This window comes from Staurois parvus, unplaced genomic scaffold (assembly GCF_062004578.1).
Source record: "Staurois parvus isolate SC_StPar_1 unplaced genomic scaffold, SC_StPar_1.0 ptg000064l, whole genome shotgun sequence".
Taxonomy (NCBI): Eukaryota; Metazoa; Chordata; class Amphibia; order Anura; family Ranidae; genus Staurois; species Staurois parvus.
Window position 1 is genome coordinate 7514059 of NW_028317860.1, and position 23713 is coordinate 7537771.

The window sequence follows — 23713 nt, forward strand, 5'->3', positions numbered from 1 at the left end:
TTCCACACTTTTCCCTTCTACATAACTTTCTATTAATGTGCTTTGATACAGCACTTTGGGAACGTCCAACCTCTTTTGCAATTACCTTTTGAGGCTTTCCCTCCTTATGGAGGGTGTCAGTGATGGTTTTCTGCACAACTGTCAGGTCAGCAGTCTCTCCCATGATTGTGATTCCTACTGAACCAGACTGAGAGACCATTTAAAGGCTCAGGAACCCTTTGCAGGTGTTATGGCTTAATTATCTGATTAGAGTGGGACACTTTGAGCCTAGAATATTGCACCTTTTCACAATATTCTAGTTTTCTGAGATTGTGGATTTGGGGTTTTCATGAGCTGTAAGCTATACTCATCACAATTATGACAAATCACGGCTTGAACTATCTTGCTTTGCATGTAATGAGTCTATCTCATATATTAGTTTCACCTTTTAAGTTGCATTACTGAAATAAATGAACTTTTGCACGATATTCTAATTTTTTGGAGTTTCACCTGTATATGTGTACAGATGGCAGGAAGGTGTTACATTTTATATACAGTGGGGATCGAAAGTTTGGGCACCCCAGCTAAAAATTTGTATTAATGTGCATAAAGAAGCCGAGGAAAGATGGAAAAATCTCCAAAAGGCATCAAATTACAGATTAGACGTTCTTATAATATGTCAACAAAAGTTAGATTTTATTTCCATCATTTACACTTTCAAAATAACAGAAAACAAAAAAATGGCGTCTGCAAAAGTTTGGGCACCCTGCAGAGTTAATATCTTGTACTGCCCCCTTTGGCAAGTATCACAGCTTGTAAACACTTTTTGTAGCCAGCCAAGAGTCTTTCAATTCTTGTTTGAGGTATCTTTGCCCATTCTTCCTTACAAAAGTCTTCCAGTTCTTTGAGATTTCTGGGCTGTCTGTCACGCACTGCTCTTCAGGAGATTGTGAAGGCCATGGCAAAACCTTCAGTTTACGCCTCTTGATGTAATCCCCATGGATTTCGACGTGTGTTTAGGATCATTATCCATTTGTAGAAGCCATCCTCTCTTTAACTTCAGCTTTTTCACAGATGGCATCAAGTTACCATCCAAAATTTGCTGAAATTTTATTGAATCCATTTTTCCTTCTACTCGTGAGATGTTCCCTGTGCCACTGGCTGCAACACAACCCCAAAGCATGATTGATCCAACCCCATGCTTAACAGTTGGACAGAGGTTCTTTTCATTAAATTCTGTGCCCCTTCTTCTCCAAACAAACTTTTGCTCATTCCGGCCAAAAAGTTCAATTTTAACCTCATCGGTCCACAGAACTTGTTTCCAAAATGCATCAGGCTTGTCTATATGTTCATTTGCAAAGTTCAAACGATGATTTTTGTGGTGAGGACGTAGAAGAGGTTTTCTTCTGATGACTCTTCCATGAAGACCATATTTGTACAAGTATCTCTTTATAGTGGAATAGTGTACCACAACTCCAGTGTCTGCCAAATCTTTCTGGAGGGATCGTGCAGTCAAACGTGAGTTTTGAATTGTTTTTCTCACAATCCTGCGAGCTGTTCTGTCTGATATTTTTCTTGGTCTTCCAGATGTTGCTTTAACTTCCACTGTTCCTGATGACTGCCATTTCTTAATTACATTCTGAACAGAGGATATTGACATCTGAAAACGCTTTGCTATCTTCTTATAGCCTTCTCCAGCTTTGTGAGTGTCAACTATTTTCAGTTTCAGTTTTCTAGACAACTGCTTAGAAGAACCCATGGTGCTGATTGTTGGGGCAAGGTCAGATGAGTCTGGGCATTTAAAACCTTTGAGATTGACATCACCTGGTCTTCCCAGACGATGATTGAGAACAATGCATGACACTGGCAGGTCTCAGCTTGGCAAAGGGGGCAATGCATGCTATAAATTCTGCAGGGTGCCCAAACTTTTGCAGACGCCATTTTTTTGTTTTCTGTTATTTTGAAAGTGTAAATGATGGAAATAAAATCTAACTTTTGTTGACATATTATTAGAATGTCTAATCTGTAATTTGATGCCTTTTGGAGATTTTTCCATCTTTCCTCGGCTTCTTTATGCACATTAATACAAATTTTTAGCTGGGGTGCCCAAACTTTCGATCCCCACTGTACATAACTAGCAAAGATATGCCCATTTGACAACAGGATGAAATATCATAAGATAAGAGAATGTATCTGCATTCGAATAGAAAATGTGTAAATTTGGAAAAAAAAAAAATACACAATCTACAAGCATTGTCATATGTCAGTGTGCTTTAGAAGGTCAAGACACAAGTCCACTGCTGCTATAGTTACCTAAAATTCTACTTCTAAGAATATATTTTTTTCAGTGTGACTTTACCTTCTTTAGATGAAGCTGAAATGAAATGATGCAGAGGAAATGCCTTTATGTTACAAGTATGTTAACACCTACATGAGGCAAAGGTTAATTGAAGCTCTGTACACTGTCAACGTCAAGTAAAGACTAATGACTAATGCTATCAACTAAAGAGATACCGTGTTCTGAGCGATAAAACTGGGTAAAGAAAGAATCAGAAACTAAGTTCAGGTAATTTACTTTTCATGCTATCCATTGACCATAATTATCTCAAGAGAATGTTGGCACAAAGAAATGCTAATAAGACTATAGAAGAATCCCAACATTGTTTGGCTTCCTTTAATATAGGTATGCCATTGAATTATACATAAATGCCTTATAAGTAAACATTTATTGACAAGAGTAACAAGTCAGAAAATAGAAATGTATACTAGGAGTACATACAACTATACTTCTGCTGTATCACAACATCGACATGGGGGTTAGTGGTGAGAATCATATTTGGCAGTGGGGGACCAAGAATCAGACAAAACCAGAAGTGTACAGCAATTTGATTGGGGTGCATGTTGTTTTTATTTTGCATTAACATTTTTCATTATTATAAAAAATACACTATGAAATGGAAACATATTGCAATATATAATGTAAGGTATAAAACTACATAGGATGATGATTCCTACTTATTGTGTTTGGGTTGAATGGAGATGGATCCATTAGAATCTCTGAATCATAACATACCGAATGACTTGGAAATTAATTTTGTTCCCTTTAATTCTTTCTGATGCACACACCTCCAGTCAATATTGTCCAATCAACTCATTCCATTTCTTTTTGTGGTTTGGACTAGCAGGGATGACTCAGAGTACATAAGTAATATTCTGAAATAAAGAATTAATACATTAAAACGAATATAGCCAATCTTTCAGAAAATATGAATCTATTCAAAACAATGAATATACAAAAACAAAATTCGAATAGAAACGAATTAGAATCTATGAAACAAATTCCAGAAAGGAATCATTCTAAAATAATGAATATGATGAAATTAAATGATTTACTTAATGAATTAATCTGAAACGAAAAGGAAACACATTTTTCTGTTGTGCATATGCGCATGCATAGTGGCATGGGCAGTGGGAGAGATAAGTATTTACAATTTTATTTTTACAAACAACAAGTTTATTTGTATTTCATTCTAAGGTCTTACCTATTCACTGTAGTAAGTCCCCTTACCAGTCTGGGGGATAAGAGGGATGATATCAGCCAGCGAATCAACCAGTTCTGATACATTATTTAATTGTCATACATTGGTTTATGTAAAACAGGTTTTATTCCTTTCATTAAGGTAAAACATGTTCAGGCAGTAATATCCCCCCTAACCCCCCCTTACACTTATTTGAGCCATCATTCGATCCAGCAGTGTGCCCATTTGCAGCACTTCTCTCCCTTCACGCCCAGGTCTATTGGGCTTTGCTGAGGCAGCTGGAACCATTGGCTCTTACTGCTGTCAATCAGAGCTAGTGATGGGGAAGCAGTGGGGCAGGGCCACGTCCTGCTGTCTATAGATGCAGACAGTGAGGCTCGGGAGCAAGCCTGCACGAGTGCCCCCCTGGTAAGCGGCCCTCATAGAGGAGCCAGAAGTGCTAGCAGGGGACCTAGGAAGAGGAGGTATGTTGTCCTACTAACAGCCGACAGCTAGCTAACAAAAATAGCAGAAGCAGCATTGTGGTTCATTCCAAAGCTATATTTACTCCTGTGAATAGTTCTGCAGCAATACAATTACATAAACTGAAGTTACAATATGCTTATACACATGTATTTTATAAATGCATACAATTAACACATTTCTTACAAACAGCTACCTACAAAAGACATTAAATATATTGAAATGCAATCAATATAGTATATATATAGTATTTTTACAAACACAATAAAAGAACTTATAGGTATATGTGTATCAAAGGGTGAAAGGAAACCTTCACTGGTGTGTTCTTCTGGAAGCTAAACTGGAACTGGACTGATTTGTCAGTGGATGCCCAATAGATGGCTCCCTACTCAACACAATGATGTGAATACAGAACAGGAGGATTGGGGCTGCTCTGTGTAATTCTATTACACAGAGTAGATTAGTATATACCTGTTATTTAAAAAAAAAAAAATTACGATCACTTTAACATCTTATGTAAAATTTCAACACATTGTCAGAAACTGTTTAGAAAGAAAATTCTATGGAGGAGATTACAATTTGCTAACCAAGAGCTTACTTCTTATCCAATAATACCATAGAAAAAAAAGTATGAACTTTTTTTGGCATTTCGTAGATAATGTAAGCTGTTGGTGCATGGGTGCCCCCATAGCACATGATTTACTATGGAGGAACTTGGAAGAGAGGATGAGTGGAGAGTGTCAGTGGGGAACCACCAAAAAAGAGGTAATGGACCATCCTGTGCAATATCATTGTGCAGAGAGTAAGTACTGTATATCATGTTTTAATTGTTAATTGTTTTAATTTAATTTAATCATGCTTTAATGAATTGCTTTTTTTGTGGTCTATCTAAAATTGGCTGATCTTCAGCAATAATTGACTCATGCAGGAGCATCAGTGTTAAAGTGGTTGTAAACCCTTACATACACCCAGTGAAGTGACTGGCCTCAGACAATACATATAAATGAAACAAATCCTCCCACATAAGTTGAACCTATATAGCTGTAGCCCTCTCTTCTCTACAGCCATTCAAAACCCAGAACTTGTCTTAGCTTTCAGAAAGTAGGGGGTGGGGAGCTGTATTTACACTCAGTGAGGAGAGCTGATTGGAGGGAAGGGACAAACCCCCTTTACACAGCACACAGGAACAGAGCTGAGGCTGTCAATCACAGGTTGTGTGCTGGAGCGCCTTCCCCATCCCCTGAAGTCTTAGTATCAGGAACACTTGTCAGAAGCGACTCATGCATAAAGCAGAGGAATGAGGCAGGAGACAGAAATGACACTTAGGAGTTGATTTACTAAAACTGGAGACTGCAAAATCTTGTGCAGCTCTGAGCAGAAACCAAGCAGCTTCCAGTTTGTTTGTCAAAGCTTAAGTGAACAAGCTGAAGTTAGAAGCTGATTGGTTTCTACTCAGAGCTGCACCAGATTTTGCAGTCTCCAGTTTTAGTAAATCAACCCTTTGATGTTCTGGATTGAGACACTATAGAGGCATATGCTTTTTTCATATTTCAAGTCAGACGTTTACAACCACTTGGTATTAGCTCCACTGCAGTGCCAAATCCATCTTTTTAAGAAAGTGTGCACATAAAATCTGCAATCTGAAACTTTTTATGATAGATCTAGAGGACTGTAACAATGTCAGAGAGCAAAATTTCAATAACCACAATGCTTCTGCGGACTTCAGTAATTGTCTCAAGGGATTTAAATTCACACATAGCTTACTGTGTTTGACATTTAAAGTCTCTGGTGCATAAAACCTAAGTCCTGGTAGCTCAGCATGTGCCCAATTCAGGGAGAAATGTCAGAACAAACTGTCTCATCCAGTTGTTATAAATGATGTGTATGCCTGTACCAACTGCAATTAGGATAATGAACCAGAACATTCCATGAACATATATTGTACCTAAAATATGCATCAAACCTTTCCAGAGAAAAGCTATAGGAAGCTTCTGTGAACTAAATAATTATGGGATGATGTTCTAATGAATCTAGAGGTTTAACTACAGTTCTTGAAAGGTCACCATTTGTAAATACTATAGAACTATGCAAGGCAGTAAAATGAAAGACAGAGACCTAATATGCATCTGTAATCAAAAGGGTACACCACTAATCTGCTAGTAGTTATATTAGTGTGTGTATTATTTGAATCCCATTACTGTTTATTAGATAGATTGATGAAAATGTGATTAACAAGGAAATTGTTATCATTTTGCCAATTTATGGAAGAGCTGCAAGATGCATCTGTAGAAATAATACACTCAAATGCTCTTAAAGTGTAACTATACTGTCCTATTTTTTACAGCCAAAGAAACTGCCATCTTAGCCTCTGTTAACTCCGCAGTTGCCTTGGGGCTACCAAGTGATCAGCTATGACACCAGCCATTTGATGAGTGTACAGTTCAGTTGAGAGCTAGCATAAGCTCACTAGTAACTATGACAGCTATCAGTCAAAGCATCCCTTAAATGTAACTAAAATCGATGGGTTTAGTTCCGCTTTAACATTTAAGCACAAATTACATCCACATAAACATATACATTTGTTAGAGATTCTGTATATAGTCCTACAGAACAAACAGAGCACAGTCCACTTGTGCTTTTCTTCTGCACTACTGCAATCAGGAAACTTTATTCAGAGAAAAGACAGAGTTTTACCATAGATGCAGCTGCAAATTTATAAACACTGCCATCTACTGGTTGAAGAATATAGCTCTACTGAATACTGATGTACTTGTCACACAAAATACATGAAGACTGTATTCCAACACCCCCACTCAACAACTACTCCGTATATTAGTCCCATTTTGGATCTCAGATGTCATCTCCTCACCAGCAGCTTTTATCCACTTTTGTTTCTCATGGGTTGGAAGTCTTTGCATCTCATCCCATGAATCTGGCTCTGGTTTTAATTCTATGCAACATAGGACAAACATTTGGCTGGGATGCCTATATTGCCTCTGGTGGATTTCCTGATTGAAGCCTCTTGTGGCCTGATTTTTTTTCTATTACAATATTTGGATTGTCTGTGTTCTTTTCTATTTCTGTGTCACTTTGTTGCTTATCTTCACGTGACACTGATGTGGAATTTCCCTCAGTTTGAAGCGTTTGATCATGGAATTTGAACACACTGACGTTTCATTGACAGTTACACTTCTACTGATGGTTACCTTGTTTGTGTCTTGGTGTAGAATTCTGTATCCCTTTTGAGATTCACTGTACCCCACAAGTAGACCTTCCTTTGCACAAGCATCCAATGTACATTTGTACATTTTTATTTAGGGATGTGCACATAGGCTTTGTTTCCAACAATGTTTAGATGGTTCAGATATGGGGCTTTTCCATTCCTCAATTCATATGGAGTTTTCTCAATTGATTTTCTGGTAGTCGATTTTGGAGATAGCATGTGGTCATAATTGCCTCCCCCCAGTATATGGTTGGCACATCTGCATTAAACAGTATGGTTCTTCCACTCTCATATAGAGTACGGTTCATTCTTTCTCCCACCCTATTTTGTTCTTTTTGAGTTGTATGGTACAGTAGCTTGAAATATTATGTCATACTTTCTGAAAATTGCCTGTGTGATATCACCTGTACATTCAGTTCCATTGTCTATGCCCCATACATTAAGCATTTTGCCAAATTTGTTGCTTACGTGAGCCAAATACTGTTCAAGTTTCTCAGACATTTCACTTTTGTTGTGTAACAGATCTGAATGAACTAAGTCCAGAGCTTTTTTTTTTAGCTCTGCTGTTAGCTGCTTTGGAAAAGCTTTTCTTGTCATTTTTCCTTTTATACAGCTTGTGCGTTTCATTGTTTGATCACATAGACTCATTTGTATTTCCCTTGCATAGTAATTCTCAGTTAATCTTTTTAAATATGTCAGGACTTCTGTGCCCAAGGCATGAATGCAGTTTGAATGCTCTTTCTCCTTGGCAGTATTAACCACCTTATTGCAGTTAAGCTGATACAGTTCTTCTGTAATCTTAGCCTTTGCAAATAAGATATCCCCTTTTGTGATGACACAACAATCTGAAGAAAAATCATTTTCTTCCCGCACACTTTTGGTCCTTTGTAGTTTAGTTTGTTTGAATTCTAGCTTTCCAGATTCTGCAATCTGCTTTTATATGGCCTTGTTTCTTGCACACAAACCAGTCACGTTTTTTTTTGTTGCGTGTTATTGTTTTTAGACCTATTTTTCATCCTTAATCTCTTCCCATCTGCCCATAGTCTAAAGATGGCAGACAGGAAGCTTTGCCGATGCGGACTAACGTACCTGTATGTCAGCCCGCAGTGGCAGCTCCTGTGCAGCTCACAGAGCGTACTCCCGGGAGCCCAGTGATCTGTATATCGCCCAGACACAGCGGATCACATTACCGCTGGGTAATCACATGGTGTTTTACAATGTGATTGCTGTGTCCAATCACAGCAATCACATTGTAAACACTGGAAAGTGAAACTAAAGATTGCTTCTCTCTGCTCTCACACAGAGCAGAGAGAAGCAATCTTTAGTTTCACTTTCCAGTGACCCTGCAGCCTGTGAGTCTGCATCAGCCTGTTTACTGCCCCAGTATATTCATAATAAATAATGCAGCCAGCCCCTGTCACCTGTTCCAGTGCACACAAAAACACCCCCATACACCTTACCAATGTCACTATCACTGAAACACCAGCGTCCTGATCACCGCCATACCCCAAACCAACACCCTGATCACCACATACACTATACCAGCACCCTGATCACCACCATATGCCATACCAGCACCCTGATCTCCATCATACCCCATACCAGCGCCCTGATCAGCGCCATACCCCATACCAGCATCCTGATCATCGCCACACCCCATACCAGCATCCTGAACACCTCCATGCCCCATACCAGCATCCTAATCAAAGCCATACCCCATACCAGCATCCTGATCACCGCCATACCCCATACAAGCATCCTGAACACTGCCATGCCCAATACCAGCATCCTGATCACCCTATATGTCATGCCAGTGTCCTGATCACCACCATACTCCATACCAGCGTTCTGATAACCGCCATACCCCATACCAGCATTCTGATCACTGCCGTATCTCGTACCAGCATCCTGATCAACCCCATACCAGCATCCTGATCACCGCCATACTAGCGTCCTGTTCATCGCCATACCTCAGATCAGTGTCCTGATCACCACCATACTCCATACCGGCATTCTAATAACTGCCATACCCCATACCAGCATTCTGATCACCGCCATACCAGCATCCTGACCACTGCCATACCCCATACTAGCACCTGATCACCTCCATGCCCAATACCAGCATCCTGATCTACGTCATACCTCATATCAGCGTCCTGATCACCACCATACTCTATGCCGGCCTTCTGATAACCACCATACCAGCGTTCTGATCACTGCCATACCCCATACCAGCTTCATGATCCCCGCTATACTCCATACCAGCATCCTGATCACTGCCATATGTCATACTGCATCTGGAATTTTAGGGTCTCAACTGATCAGTTTTCAAATATATATCCCATAGTTTGTAGAGTCTATAGCTTTCACACAGACTAAATAATAAATACTGTTTTGGGTTATTTTTACCCCAAAATGTAGCAGAATACATTACATTTATGAAGAAAAAATATTTATTTGCAAAGTTTTATAACAAAAACTAAGCAAAAAAAAATTTTTTTCCCCAAAATTTTTGGTCTTTTTTCATTTATATAGCAAAAAATAAAAACCCAGTGGTGATCAAATACCACCAAAAGAAAGCTCTATCTCTTTAAAAAAATATATAAAAATGTCATATGGGTACAGTGTTACATAACTGAGTAATTAGTACTCAAATTGTGTTAGTGCTGAAAGCTGAAAATTGGCCTGGACTGGAAGGGGGTGAATGTGTCCAGACTTGAAGTGGTTAAAGCAGACTCTGTGACAGAAGCACCATCACTATTAATGCTTTCTGTTTTACGCTTATATCCATCCACAAGCTTGTCCTTAACATATTCCAATGTCAGTTCATCATCTGGACGTGCATCAAGTGCTATGACAAGAATTTCATTACTTTTGGTAAACTGATTGTAATTCTGTTGTGACATGAAAATCTTTTATTTCTTCTCCTATACCTATACAGGCGTTCAACCATTTCCAAGGCGTGTCTTATGTAATACTGCATATTCTGTTTTGGTATAGTTTTCTATTCAAATAAAGTGTATTGCTGAGTTTTCACACACCTTTTGTAATCCTTCCTACATTTCTGTGGTAGTTTCACATTTACATATACTGTATGTATGATTTTATAATCTTCTGTGCTAAGAGAGTATGTGCTCTTAGCTTTCTGATCTTTCACTTTCCACTTACAGTTGCAAGAAAAAGTATGTGAACCCCTTGGGATTACGTGGAGTTTTTCATGAATTGGGCATAAAATGTGCTCTGAACGTCATCTAAGTCACAACGATAGAAGAACACAGTCTGCTGTACATAATACTACACAAACATTAGATGTTGCCATGGTTTAATTGCACATAACATGTAAACATTCACAGTGCAGGAAGGAAAAAGTATGTGAACCTTTGGACTTAATAACTGGTTGACCCTCCTTTGGCAGCAATAACCTCAACCAAACCTTTCTGGTAGTTGCAGATCAGACCTGCACAACAATCTGGAGTAATTTTGGACCACTCCTCTTCACAAAACTGTTTCAGTGTAGCAATATTCTTGGGATGTCTGGTGTGAATCGCTCTCTTAAGGTCATGCCACAGCATTTCAATCGGGTTGAGGTCAGGACTCTGACTGGGCTACTCCAGAAGGTGTATTCTGTGCTGTTGCTGCCATTGTTTTGTTGAATTACTTGTATGCTTTGGGTCATTGTCCTGTTGCATCACCCATCCTCTGCGGAGCTTCAGTTGGCGGACAGATGGTCGTACGTTTTCCTGCAAAATGTCTTGATATACTCTGGAATTCATTTTCCCATCAATGACAACAATCCGTCCAGGCCCTGAGGCAGCAAAGCAGCCCCAAAAAAAAAAGCTCCCTCCGCCATGTTTTTTTTTTTTTTGTTTACAAACGATTTTATTGTACATGAGTAGACAGTAGAACAACAGCACACTTTAAAAGTGATATTGTCAGCAAAAACAAGGCACTTTTGAAAAGTACAATACATAAAAGTATATTAACATAACAAAGAAGATAAGAAAAAAAAGAGGAAGTTACAAGTGCATGAAGTACGTAAACGACAAAGTAGGTTAGGTGATACACCTGTCAATAGTACATGCCAGCCAACTTTTACTGGGGATGTTATTAAGCATGTAATAAGTGTCTGCAATCTCTCCATGACTCCCATTTTTTATCGTATAAGTGCATCTTATCCAGTAGGGTATAATGAATGCGTTCCATAAGCATTACAGTGTCAATTCTGTGTAAAACGGAGTCCAAGGGTACAACATTGGACCTCCAATGTAGGGCAATAGACCATAAAGTGGCAATACATAATGTGTGTATCAATCTCAGATTGGCATCAGAGACCCCTGGGATATGGGCCCCCAATAAACAGGTCTGCATGGACAATCGTATCGGGGCACCCGACAATAAGGCAGCGACCTCAGAAATCCTACGCCAGATCAAAGATATGGTCGGGCAATCCCAAAATATATGAACCAAAGTACCCGTGCAGTCACAGCCCCGAAAACATAGAGGGGACGTTTGTGGAAACAGTACATGTAGTCTTGACGGGGTATAATACCATCTGGTTAGAACTTTAAGGGCCGTCTCACAAACCGAAAGAGATCTAGAGCTCTTGCATATATTATCCACCATGGAATCCCAATCCTCATCCGAAAAAGTGACGCCACAATCCTCCTCCCATTTTCATCTGTACAAAGGGGGAGCATGAAAAAGACAGATCAAAAATTGGTGATAAAGATTTGAGATAAGACCCCTACCCCTGGGAGAGTCACGGCTGATACGTTCAAAAAAGGAAATCGGAGAGGATGGGGTAAGGCCAAAGTGCGCCTTAAAAAAGTGCCTAATCTGTCTATAACGAAGGTACTCACGAAGAGGAACATCAAACAACACGCGCAGCATATCAAAGGTAATATAAGATCCTCCTCTTTGGAAATCAGATAATCTCAAAAAAGATCGATCATACCACCAACGAAATATATGAGGGGAAGAAAAGGCTACAACAAAAGTAGGATCCCCAAAAAATGACACACCTGGGGGAATAGGAGAGACTAAACCCAATTTAGATTTGTGTTTGGACCAAAGCGTCAGTGAGTGAGTCACTATGGAGTTATGAAAAACAGTCGATCGGGGGGAGATGTTAGACCATAAAATTCCCGGTAAATAAAAAGGACGTATCGACTGAGACTCAAACTTGATCCACGGGATTTGAGAGTTAATAGTAGCCCATTGTGACAATTGCGCAAAACGAGCCGAGAGATAATATAGCCAAAAGTTAGGAAGACCGAGACCACCCGACCGTTGTGAGCGATACAAAATGGATGAGGCAAAACGTGGATGTTTATTTCCCCAAATAAAATTATTAATAGTCCGCTGAAAATGATCCAAAAACGTTTTTGAGACCGGAACTGGAAGTGCTCTAAAAAGATAAAGCAATTTGGGCAAAATATTCATTTTAACCGCCGTGACTCTACCCAGAAAGGAGATATGATAACCGTGCCAGATCTTCAGTAGAGTAGAGAGACGCGATACACATGGTGGATAATTAGCCACAAATATATCCGAGTATCTGGGAGTGAGGTTAATCCCCAGATAGGATATCCTGTCCTTGACCCAGCGAAATGGGAAAGAACTACGGAGAGATGCACTTAGGGAGTCAGGAACATTAACAGGCATGACCACAGATTTGGTAAAATTAACGGTGAGACCTGACACTTTGGCAAAATCGTTCAATACAGCACACAAGTTAGGTAAAGAAGTCAACGGGTTAGTAATAAAAAGCATAACATCATCAGCATACATGCTCAGCTTAAAATGTGAAACTAATAATGAATAGCCAGAAATATCCGAATGTGATTTAATCGCCAATGCCAAAGGTTCCAACACCAGCGCAAATAAAAGGGGTGAAAGAGGACAGCCCTGACGGGTACCTCTACCCAATGTAAAGAAGTCAGAGTTACAGCCAGGAAGCCTAATTCTCGTTTTAGGAGAGTCATACAGGGCATGTATGCCTGCCAAAAACCCCTCACTGAAGCCCATTTTCTGTAGCAAGGAGAACAAGTAGGGCCAAAGAACACTATCAAAGGCCTTGTTTATATCCAAACTCATCAACAGAACCTCTTTGGAATGTAAATTGGCGTCTTGAATAACATTTAGAGTGAGACGAATGTTATCAGTAATAAATCTATCGGGAATAAAACCCGACTGGTCTGGAGAAACCAAAGAGGAGATGACAGGGGCCAACCGGTCCGCCAAAATACGGCTAAATATCTTTAGATCATTATTCATGACTGAGATTGGTCTATAGTTTTGTGGCAAACAGTGGTCCTTCTGTGGCTTGGGTATTAGAGACATGTTAGCCAATAACATCTCCTCAGGGAACTTACCCCCCTGCAAAACATCATTAAATAAAGTTATCAAGTATGGAGCCAATGTAGAGGCAAAATGTTTATAATAGCTAGCGGTAAATCCGTCAGGACCCGGCGCAGTAGAGCGCTTGAGCGCGCCTATCGCACATGTTATTTCCTCTAAAGTACAGGGGGCATTAAGAGTGACAATCTGAGAGGGTGTAAGGGCAGGGAGGGGTATAGAGTCCAGCCAAGAGTCCGACAGAGGGACAGAATCCGACTGCGGAGGAGCTAGTAGTTTAGAATAAAAATGTTCGAAAATACCCAAGACTTCCTGAGGTAGAGATGAGATAGCACCCGAATTTGTGCGTAATTTATACACGTGTGGGGGGCGCAGAGAGTGGTTCAACTTCCTTGCGAACATGGTAGATGCCGAGTTGCTATGTAATAGGAATGAGGCCTTCAACCAGCGAAGGGCCTTTTCAGTTTTTTGGGAAAGCAGGGCATTCAGTTCCAAGCGCTTTTGGGACAGTAGCTGTTTATTAAGTAGAGATGGATTAGCGACATGGCTTCTATAATGTGCTTCTAATTCTCGGGTTAGAAGTAGTATTTGCTGCCAACGTTTTCTATTTCTGGATGAGGCCATGGAGATAAGTCGGCCTCGTAGGACCGCCTTGTGGGCTACCCAGAGTGTGGCTGGGGAAATATCAGGGGTTAAATTAGATTGAAAATATTCCTGAATAGATGTAACCACTTCCTGGCGAGAGTCAATATCGGTTAGCATAGAGTCATTAAGTCTCCAAGAGAAGGGAGTAGGTGCCAATCCCACAAATGTGATAGATAAGGCCACAATACTGTGATCCGACCAGGGGCTCAAGTGAATGCAAGCTACCTTAGAATTAGCTAGTAAAATTGGGGTACAATATATATAGTCTAATCTAGCATAAGAGTCATGTGGGTGGGAATAAAATGTGTAATCCCTGGCTCCGGTGTTGTGCGCTCTCCAGGCATCCACCAACTGGAGGGTATCTAATTTCTTAGTAAGGGATTTTGGGAAAGCCTGGGAAGAATGCAAGGGGGAACTACGGTCCAAAAGAGGATTTGCCACCAGATTAAAATCCCCACCCACCAAGAGATGAGGAGACAAAAACCTATCAAGAGTACGAAAAAATTTTGCCCTCCGCCATGTTTTACAGTGGGGATGAGGTTTTGATGTTGGTGTGCTGTGCCTTTTTTTCTCCACACATAGTGTTGTGTGTTCTTCCCAAACAACTCAATCTTGGTTTCATCTGTCCACAGTATATTTTGCCAGTAGTGCTGTGGAACATCCAGGTGCTCTTTTGCAAACTTCAAATGTGCTGCAATGTTCTTTTTGGACAGCAATGGCTTCCTCCGTGGTCTCCTCCCATGTACTCCATTCTTGTTTAATGTTTTCCTTATTGTAGATGTGTCAACAAAAATGTTAGCATGTGCCAGAGATTTCTGTAGGTCTTTAGCTGACACTCTGGGATTCTTCTTTACCTCATGCAGCATTCTGCGCTCTGCTCTTGCAGTCATTTTTACAGGACGACTACGCCTAGGGAGAGTAGCAACAGTGCAAGCATCAAGGCTTTTGGAGATACTTTTGTAACCCTTTCCAGCTTCATGCAAGTCAACAATTCGTGATCGTAGGTCTTCTGAGAGCTCTTTTCTGCGAGGCATGGTTCACATCAGACAGTGCTTCTTGAAACCAGTAAACCCAAAACAGGTGTGTGTTATTTAAGGGCAGGACAGCTGTCAGCAACACATCCAATATCATCACACTGATTGGAGTCAAGGCTGGCTCACTCCTGGCTCCAATTAGCTCTGGGAGAAGTCATTAAGCTAGGGCCTCACATACGTTTTCCTCCCTGCACTGTGAATTTTTACATGTTATGTGCAATTAAACAATGGCAACATCTAATGTTTGTGTAGTATTATGTTCAGTAGACTGTGTTCTTCTATCGTTGTGACTTAGATGACGTTCAGAGCACATTTTATGCCCAATTCATGCAAAACTCCACGTAATCCCAAGGGGTTCATATACTTTTTCTTGCAACTGTATCTGAAGGGTGTTCTGGCCTGACCTAAAGTGTTACTAAACCCACAACAGTAAAATCAGTCTGTATATGCAGTAAAGCATGCTTGTTATACTCACTATGGAACCGAAGGGGTTAATCCTCTGCATTGTGTAAAAATTCTGTTTGATCCTGACTTCTCTGATCCTCTCCTTCTTCCAGTATCCCCCTCTTATCTCCTGATAAGACATACTGTATCTGTAACTGTTGATGAGAAAATATATTTAGCAGTTTATATTTACTAAAATAATTGCATTTCCATGTTCTGTGTACTGTGGAAGACCAGATATAGTGAAAGCAGGGTCCTGGGTCTAGTAACACTTTAATTTATACATTTCCACATCCCTTCTCTTATTAGCTGCATTTTCAGCTTGAATTTTCAAGACTGGTAGTTCTGGTTTGTTAGATTTGCAAATGAAAGCTTTGTTGCAGCTGTGTTACTAGCCATTTTCTTTTATTCTGTTGCAGGCTTCTTTTTGTTGCTGTATCTTGCACTTATTTGCTTTAGTAGGCTATGACTGGGCCCATAACCTGTTGGAGATTTTGTATAAAGCCCTGCAGAACAAACAGTGCACAGTCCACATGTTCTTTTCTGCTGCTTCACTGCAATCAGGAAACCGGAAACTTTATTCAGAGAAAAGACATAGAGTTTTACCATATATGCAGCTACAAACGTATACACACTGCCATCTACTGGTTGAAGAATATACTGAATACTGATGTACTTATTGCACAAAATACATGAACTCTGCATTCCAACAACATTAAAGTCTTGGTGACTGCTATCACTGCTTCATTGTCTCTTTCTCACTGGGGATGAGAAAGAGACAATGAAGAACTGGGTGGTTGAGCTGACAGTCACCAAGCCTGAGCATTTCCGTGAAATAGCAAGGAAAGTTTGGTTTTCCTTGTGCAAATTTTGACTCTTTTTGTAGGCCACAACTTGCACATGATATTCAAGGGCCCCTGTAGTGAACACCAGCAGCAGATGAGCAAGGCAGAAGTAACTGCAGGTAATTGCATAGAAGTGACAAGCTTTACTTTTTTCACTAAAACTTACCTGCTCTCTGCAATGATACTGCGCAGAGCTAGTCCCTTCCACTTTAATGCAAAGTCAAAACGCTTAAGGAGAGTAGTTTTGGGTTTAAACCCCTGTCAGGCTTTTTGCCATCTGTATCTCACTGGAGAGAGTTCACCTTCACTTTATGCCCTATAGCCACAACAGGACATATAAATTTTCTCTCCAAAGTGGATGAAATCCTCTCTAAAGCTGATAAACCAGCCAAAATTCACTCAGTGAATTTCAAAATGTTTCCTTACACTATGCTTTGTACCTTAAATTTTTTCAATAAAAATCTATTGAAAGTGAAAAACTGACAGAGCCAGGCAAATCATTGTGACCCAAATAGCATCTACATCCGATCAGATTTAGCAACTGTTTTAGAATTTTAACAGTGGAGCTGGCTGTCAAAATACAGTAACTGACGCAGATTTGTCCTTCCATGTGGTGTAGCCTTCAAAATTTTATATGTAAATGGTCAGCTTTAGACAGAGAAGTGTCCCCATTAAAAGATTTCATTTTATTGCTGTTCTGGTGAAAACTATTTTTTTTTAATTTTCACTCACTTTTAGTTCACGTAACCATGGTCTCTAGGACAAATAGAAAAAGTAAAAGTCTGATTCTAACACTTCCATACCCTATCCAAAAATAAACAATGATGAGTTTAGTTATACTTTAACAATGTACAGTATTAGTTTTATACAGGGGCATCCCTAGGGTTGGTGTCACCCGGTGCGGTAACACTTGGTGACACCCCCTCCGACATCCCCGCAGGATGGATTGGATCTGCGGATCCATTATCCTCCCCAATCCACAGATCTGATCCATCCTTCAAAGATCATCGGCTTTCAACCTATACGGGGTTAACTGATCTCTCCACGAAAAGGTAAGTTTTAAAGCAAGTCGATGATCCCCACAGGATGGATTGGATCTGTGGATTGGGGAGCATAATGGATCGGACTCCGATCCATTATGCTTAATCTGCAGATCCGATCCATCCTGTGGGGATCGTTGGCTTGCTTTACAACCTAACTTTTTGTGGAGCAGGTTCAGTATCACCCGGTATGGCGCGCACCCCCCGCACCTGCCTAAGGACACCCCTGGTTTTATACATATCATTCAGGCATTAGCTGAAGTTTTCCGAAATGTTTATCAGACAATATCAAGGTCATAGCATACATATGGAGGTAGATTAGGGTTGCCACCTCATCCCTTTAAAACCGAACACATATTAATTACACAGGTTCTGTGGATGATTAAGGTGGTAACGGGGCGGACTGATCATTTGGAAACTCGAGCACTGCCCAAGGGCCCGGGGTCAGTAGGGGGCCCCATGAGATGCCCCTGGTACCTTTTTCATAGGCTTTTTTTAGTTTGGGCAAGGACACGGGCCCCATGATCCCCTATTGCCTGGGGGCCCCATGAGTTGTCAGTCCGCCCCTGGGTGGTAATTAAACTCACTCTGTGCTTTATCTGTATTAAGTTAGCCTCAGAACCTGTGTAATTAATATATGTTCGGGTTTAAAGGGATAAGGTGGTAACCCTAAGGCAGATGCTATATTGTATTGTTGGCTACAATAGAATTACATAAAAATGTCTGAGTGTAAAAAACGACCAAACTACAGTCAAAATGTATGAAGCGGTGAGTAAAATCTAGCATGGTGACATCCTGAAATCAATCAGTGTATGGCTAGCCTTAGTCACATTGAAGTACATTGTACTCAGCCGCTCACCGACTTAATAGGAGCAGCAAGCGTCAAGTCACATTTGTTGAACATCTTACAACTGTTAACTGAGCAGGAAACAAAAAGCTGCTTGTTAATACAGTCTGGGACCATGACTTGTTTTTCTCTGCAACAAAGGCTATTATTTGTGACACAGGTAATGAGTTGCATCAAATTAGCAGTAAATAGATTTTTTATACAAATGTGAGCACCGAAGGAGCACTCTGTTCCCGGAGTACTAATGCATCTTCGCACATCTGATATAATAACTGCCAAATCGCCCACTGTAGATTCCGAAGACACGCAGTGATGTTTGCAGGTGCTACTATATATTCCTTCACCTACAACCATTAAACCTTTCAGCAATAAAGGCGTGATTCCTAAGGCCCAATGCAATATCATTAACTGTCTGATCTTTACTTACATTCTCAGTATAGCCCCCTGGTACTAAATTATAATTGCCTTCTTGTAGTGCATGTCAGAGAAGAAAGCAATGAACCTGGGATAATTAAAATGGGTTGCAGGTTACTATAACCATGCAATTACCATACGGAAGTAAGAAGATTGCTGTTTTATTGCCTGACACTCATTAGCAAAGTGTTATTAAACGTGCCCAAATGTTTCATCGTGGCTCACGAGTACAACCATTTAACGAGTTAAAGGAGTGTTGAAATACCTGGAAAATATTTTTAAGTTACAAGTATAAAAATGTTTTTACTTTTTCTGTTCTTGAGATACCAAAGTATTTTTATACAGGCTACATTTGGGGAACCATTGGGAAATGAAATTCATGCAAGCTAATTATATCATGTTAAAAAAGATAAAATTAAAGTGAAACTTGAGTTCCAAAATGCACTTAGCATCCTTGCAAACATCCCCCGCTCTACATTCTTAGATGCTGACATCCTTTTTTTTCCTTTTATTTTATTTATTTCTTGCTCCAGATATCACAAGAGGCATTAGCTGACAGTGGCTAAAGGAGGGTGGACCTGGTGGCGTGCCATCAGGTGGCCAGCTGCAGATAACAGCAAGAGAAAGCTGGATTCACTGGGCATTCAAGTATGTTATTTGAACATAACCAAGGAAAAAAGGTAAGAGAAGGTCAAGAGCTAAATCAACCCTTGGTGGGGGCAAGTTCCTCTGATGCCAACTACCCTGTGTAAAAAGATACAGAAACTGTGTATAGAGTTACCTATTCTTTCCGATTACATGATTCCCTGTGTCAGTCAGCTGTGGCTGCAGGGGAGAGGGGGCAGTGTTTGCGAACGACTGGGAATGGCGATGTCACTCATCAGTACTCCTTCCTCTTCCCTGCAACTGCCATTTGCTGACACGGGGAGCCAGATAACATGACCGAACTGGAGTGGGCTGGTGGGAGGGGACAGTTTTAAGATTAGTTAGGTCTAGACTGGAATTCTACTTTAAAGTAGTAGTAATACCTTTACATACACTATATTGCCAAAAGTATTGGGACACCCCTCCAAATCATTGGATTTAGGTGTTCCAATCACCTCCATGGCCACAGGTGCATAAAATCAAACACCTAGGCATGGAGACTGCTTCTACAAACATTTGTGAGAGAATGGGTCGCTCTCAGGAGCTCAGTGAATTCAAGCGTGGTACCGTGATAGGTTGTCATCTGTGCAATAAGGCCATTCTTGATATTTCCTTACTACTAAATATTCCACGGTGAACCGTTAGTGGTATTATAACAAAGTGGAAACAACTGGGAGCAACAGCAACTCAGCCACAAAGTGGTAGGCCATGTAAAATGACAGAGCGGGGTCAGCGCATGTTGAAGTGCACAGTGCACAGAAGTCACCAACTGTCTGCAGAGTCAATAGCTAAACCTCCAAACTTCGTGTGGCCTTTTGATTAGCACAACAACAGTGCATAGAGAGCTTCATGGAATGGGTTTCCATGGCCGAGCAGTTGCATCCAAGCCTTACATCACCAAGTACAATGCAAAGTATCAAATTTAGTGGTGTAAAGCATGCTGCCACTGGACTCTAGAGCAGCGGAGACATGTTCTCTGGAGTGACAAATCACGCTTTCCTATCTGGCAATCCGATGGACATGTCTGAGTTTGGTGGTTGCCAGGAGAACGGTACTTGCCTGACTGCATTGGGCCAAGTGTAAAGTTTGGTGGAGGGGGGATTATGGTGCGGGGTTGTTTTTCAGGGGTTGGGCTTGGCATCTTAGTTCCAGTGAAGGAAACTTTTAAGGTGTCAGCATACCAAGACATTTTGGCCAATTTCATGCTCCCAACAGTTTGGGGATGGCCCCTTCCTGTTCCAACATGACTGCACTCCAGTGCACAAAGCAAGGTCCTTAACCAATTCAATACCGGGTAATTTTACACCTTCCTGCCCAGGCCATTTTTCAGGTTTCAGCACTCTCACACTTTGAATGACAATTGCGCAGTCATACAACACTGTACCCAAACTAAACTTTTATCATTTTCTTCACACAACTAGAGCTTTCTTTTGGTGGTATTTAATCATCACTGGGATTTTTATTTTTTGCTAAAGTAACAAAAAAAGACCGAAAATTGTGAAAAAAAAACATGTTTTTCTTTGTTTCTGTTATAAAAGTTTGCAAATAAATAATTGTTTTTCATAAATTTAGGCTGAGATGTATTCTACTACATGTCTTTGGTAAAAATAACCCAAATTAGGATGTATTTATTTAGTCTGTAGGAAAGTTATACAGTTCACAAACTATGGTATAGATCTGAATATTGATCAGTCCTAAAGTACTGACAGCCAAGCTAATTTCTTGAGGTCCAAGAATGTCAGAATAGTACAGATATCCCCCAAATGACCCCTTTTTGCAGAGTAGACAGTCCGACGTACTTCATAAGAGGAATGGCGAGTTTTTTGAAGTTGTATTTTTTTTGTCATAATTTTTCGGAAAATGAAAAAATAAAAAAAATTATTTTCACTATTTTTTTTTACATACTGTCACCAGTGCAGTACAGCGTCTTCAAATAACTGGCATGGCGGTGATCAGGGACACTGACTGGTGACAGTGTGAAAAAAAAAATATTTTTTTTTTATTATTTTACATTTTTTATTACTTTTTTTTCTTCTTTTTAAGATTTTTTTTCATATTTCACTATGTCCAAAGTAGTGCAATATACCCATAGTAACATTGTACTACTTTGGGGAAGTGATCAGTATTTTTTTTTTTTTTTTACACAATTTGCCTATAGCAAAGAATTACTTTGCTATAAGCAAGCATTTACCTGAATGACATCGATTCATTCAGGGTTTTTTTTTTTGGTTTTTTTTTTGTGCTTAGCTGTGATTTGGCCACAGCTAATCACATGACATGTGCATGTGATTAGCTGTGACCATTCACAGCTAGACACTAGTATACAATGGATGGCATGAATGAAGCCATCCATTGTATAAAACTGTCATGTGACCTGCTGTGATTGGTCACAGCAGGTCACATGGTACTGGCAACAGGGCCGATACTCAAATCTGTCATCGGCCATGTCCGAGGTACACGGCCGGTGACAGATCGCGCCGCTGCGTGGCTCTGCAAGCGCGCGGACTGCGCATGTGTGGGAGTACGCCAAATGGCAGCCTCCCGGAAAGCTAGTGCTTTTTTCCGGACACCATACGGCTATTGGCCGGGCGTCAAATGATTAAAGACATCGATGAATTTGGGGTGGAGGAACTTGACTAGACTCCGGACCTCAACCCGATAAAACACCCTTTTTGATGAACTAGAGAGGAGACTGCGAGCCAGGCCTTCTTGTCCCACATCAGTGCCTGACCTCACAAATGTGCTTCTGGAAGAATGGTCAAACATTCCCATAGACACACTCCTAAACCTTGTGGACAGCCTTCCCAGAAGAGTTAAAGCTGTTATAACTGCAAAGGGTGGGCCAACTCAATGTTGAACCCTATGGACTAAGATGGGGATGCCATTAAAGTTCAAAGTGTGTGTAAAGGCAGCCATCCTAATACTTTTGGCAATATAGTTTATATCCACTAATTTAGTTTAAATCCACTAATGACCTGCTAACCGCCAAAGCTAATGGCCACTACTCAGTCCTCCTACTCCTCGACCTTTTCGTGGCCTTCAACACAGTTGACCACCCCCTCCTCCTTAATAAATTGCACTCCCTTGGCATCAGAGACTCCATTCTCTCCTGGCTCTCCTCCTATCTATCCCAATGCTCCTTCAGCGTTACCTATAATGTTTTCACCTCCCCCTCACTCCCCCTCTCTGTTGGGGTCCCCCAAGGCTCTGTCCTCGGGCCCCTTCTCTTCTCCATCTACACCTCCTCCCTCGGCAAACTGATACACTCCCACGGCTTCAACTATCACCTCTACGCCGATCACACGCAAATTTACCTCTCCACCCCTCACCTCACCCCTTCAGTCTCCGCCTGTATTGCCCACCTACTGAACGACATATCAGACTTGATGTCGCTCCGTTTCCTCAAATTGAACCTTTCCAAAACCGAGCTCCTAATTTTCCCCCCAGCCCGCGCCCCCCCTTATCCTCTCCATCACGACCAACAACGCCACCATCAGTCCCACCCCGCAAGCCAATGTCCTAGGTGTCACTCTAGACTCAAACCTGTCCTTCCAACCCCATGTCCAATCGCTGGCAAACTCATGCAGGCTCCACCTCCACAACATCTCCAAAATACGTACGTTCCTAACCCCAGACACTACTAAACAACTCGTTCACTCCCTCATTATCTCACGTCTGGACTACTGCAACTCCCTTCTCACCGGCCTACCCCAACACAGGCTATCCCCGCTTCAGTCTATCCTGAACCCAGCAGCCAGACTCATCCAGCTTACCAACCGCTCCGCTTCTGCCACCCCCTTCTGTCATTCCCTCCATGCGTTGGGCATTCCCAATTGCCCAACGCATTAAATTCAAAATACTAACACTGACATACAAAGCTATCCATAGAACTTCTACAAAACTACCTCACCGACCTGATACCCAAATACCACCCAACCCGTACTCTTCACTCCTCACAAGACCTCCTACTTTCTAGCTCCCTGGTCTCCTCCTCCCATGCCCGACTGCAGGACTTCTCCAGGACTTCCCCCATCCTCTGGAACTCACTACCCCAATCCATCAGACTGCCACCTACCCTCCTCACCTTTAGGCGCACCCTGAAAACCCATCTCTTCAGGGAAGCCTACCCCACCCTCACTTAACAGCCGATCTCCTCCACTCCTCCTACCACTCCATCCCCCACAGCCACTTCCTCCTATACCACTATCCCCTCCCTCCTAGATTGTAAGCTCGAAAGAG

General features: G+C 41.1%; 1 protein-coding gene across 2 annotated transcripts in view; it reads right to left on the bottom strand.

The window, feature by feature from the left end:
• Positions 1–2863: 2863 nt before the first annotated feature.
• Positions 2864–23713, bottom strand: part of LOC149469690 (uncharacterized) — a 217326-nt gene continuing 196476 nt past the window's right edge. For both annotated transcript variants that reach the window (XR_016311531.1, XM_089668834.1), the window contains 2 exons: positions 15715–15838; positions 2864–3192 (listed from right to left, as the gene is read on the bottom strand). Coding sequence is in view for 1 of the 2 variants with exons in the window: in XM_089668834.1 (XP_089524960.1) it covers positions 3172–3192; positions 15715–15838 (145 nt within the window). In the remaining variant the exon portion in view is untranslated. The remainder of the gene's footprint in view (positions 3193–15714; positions 15839–23713) is intronic.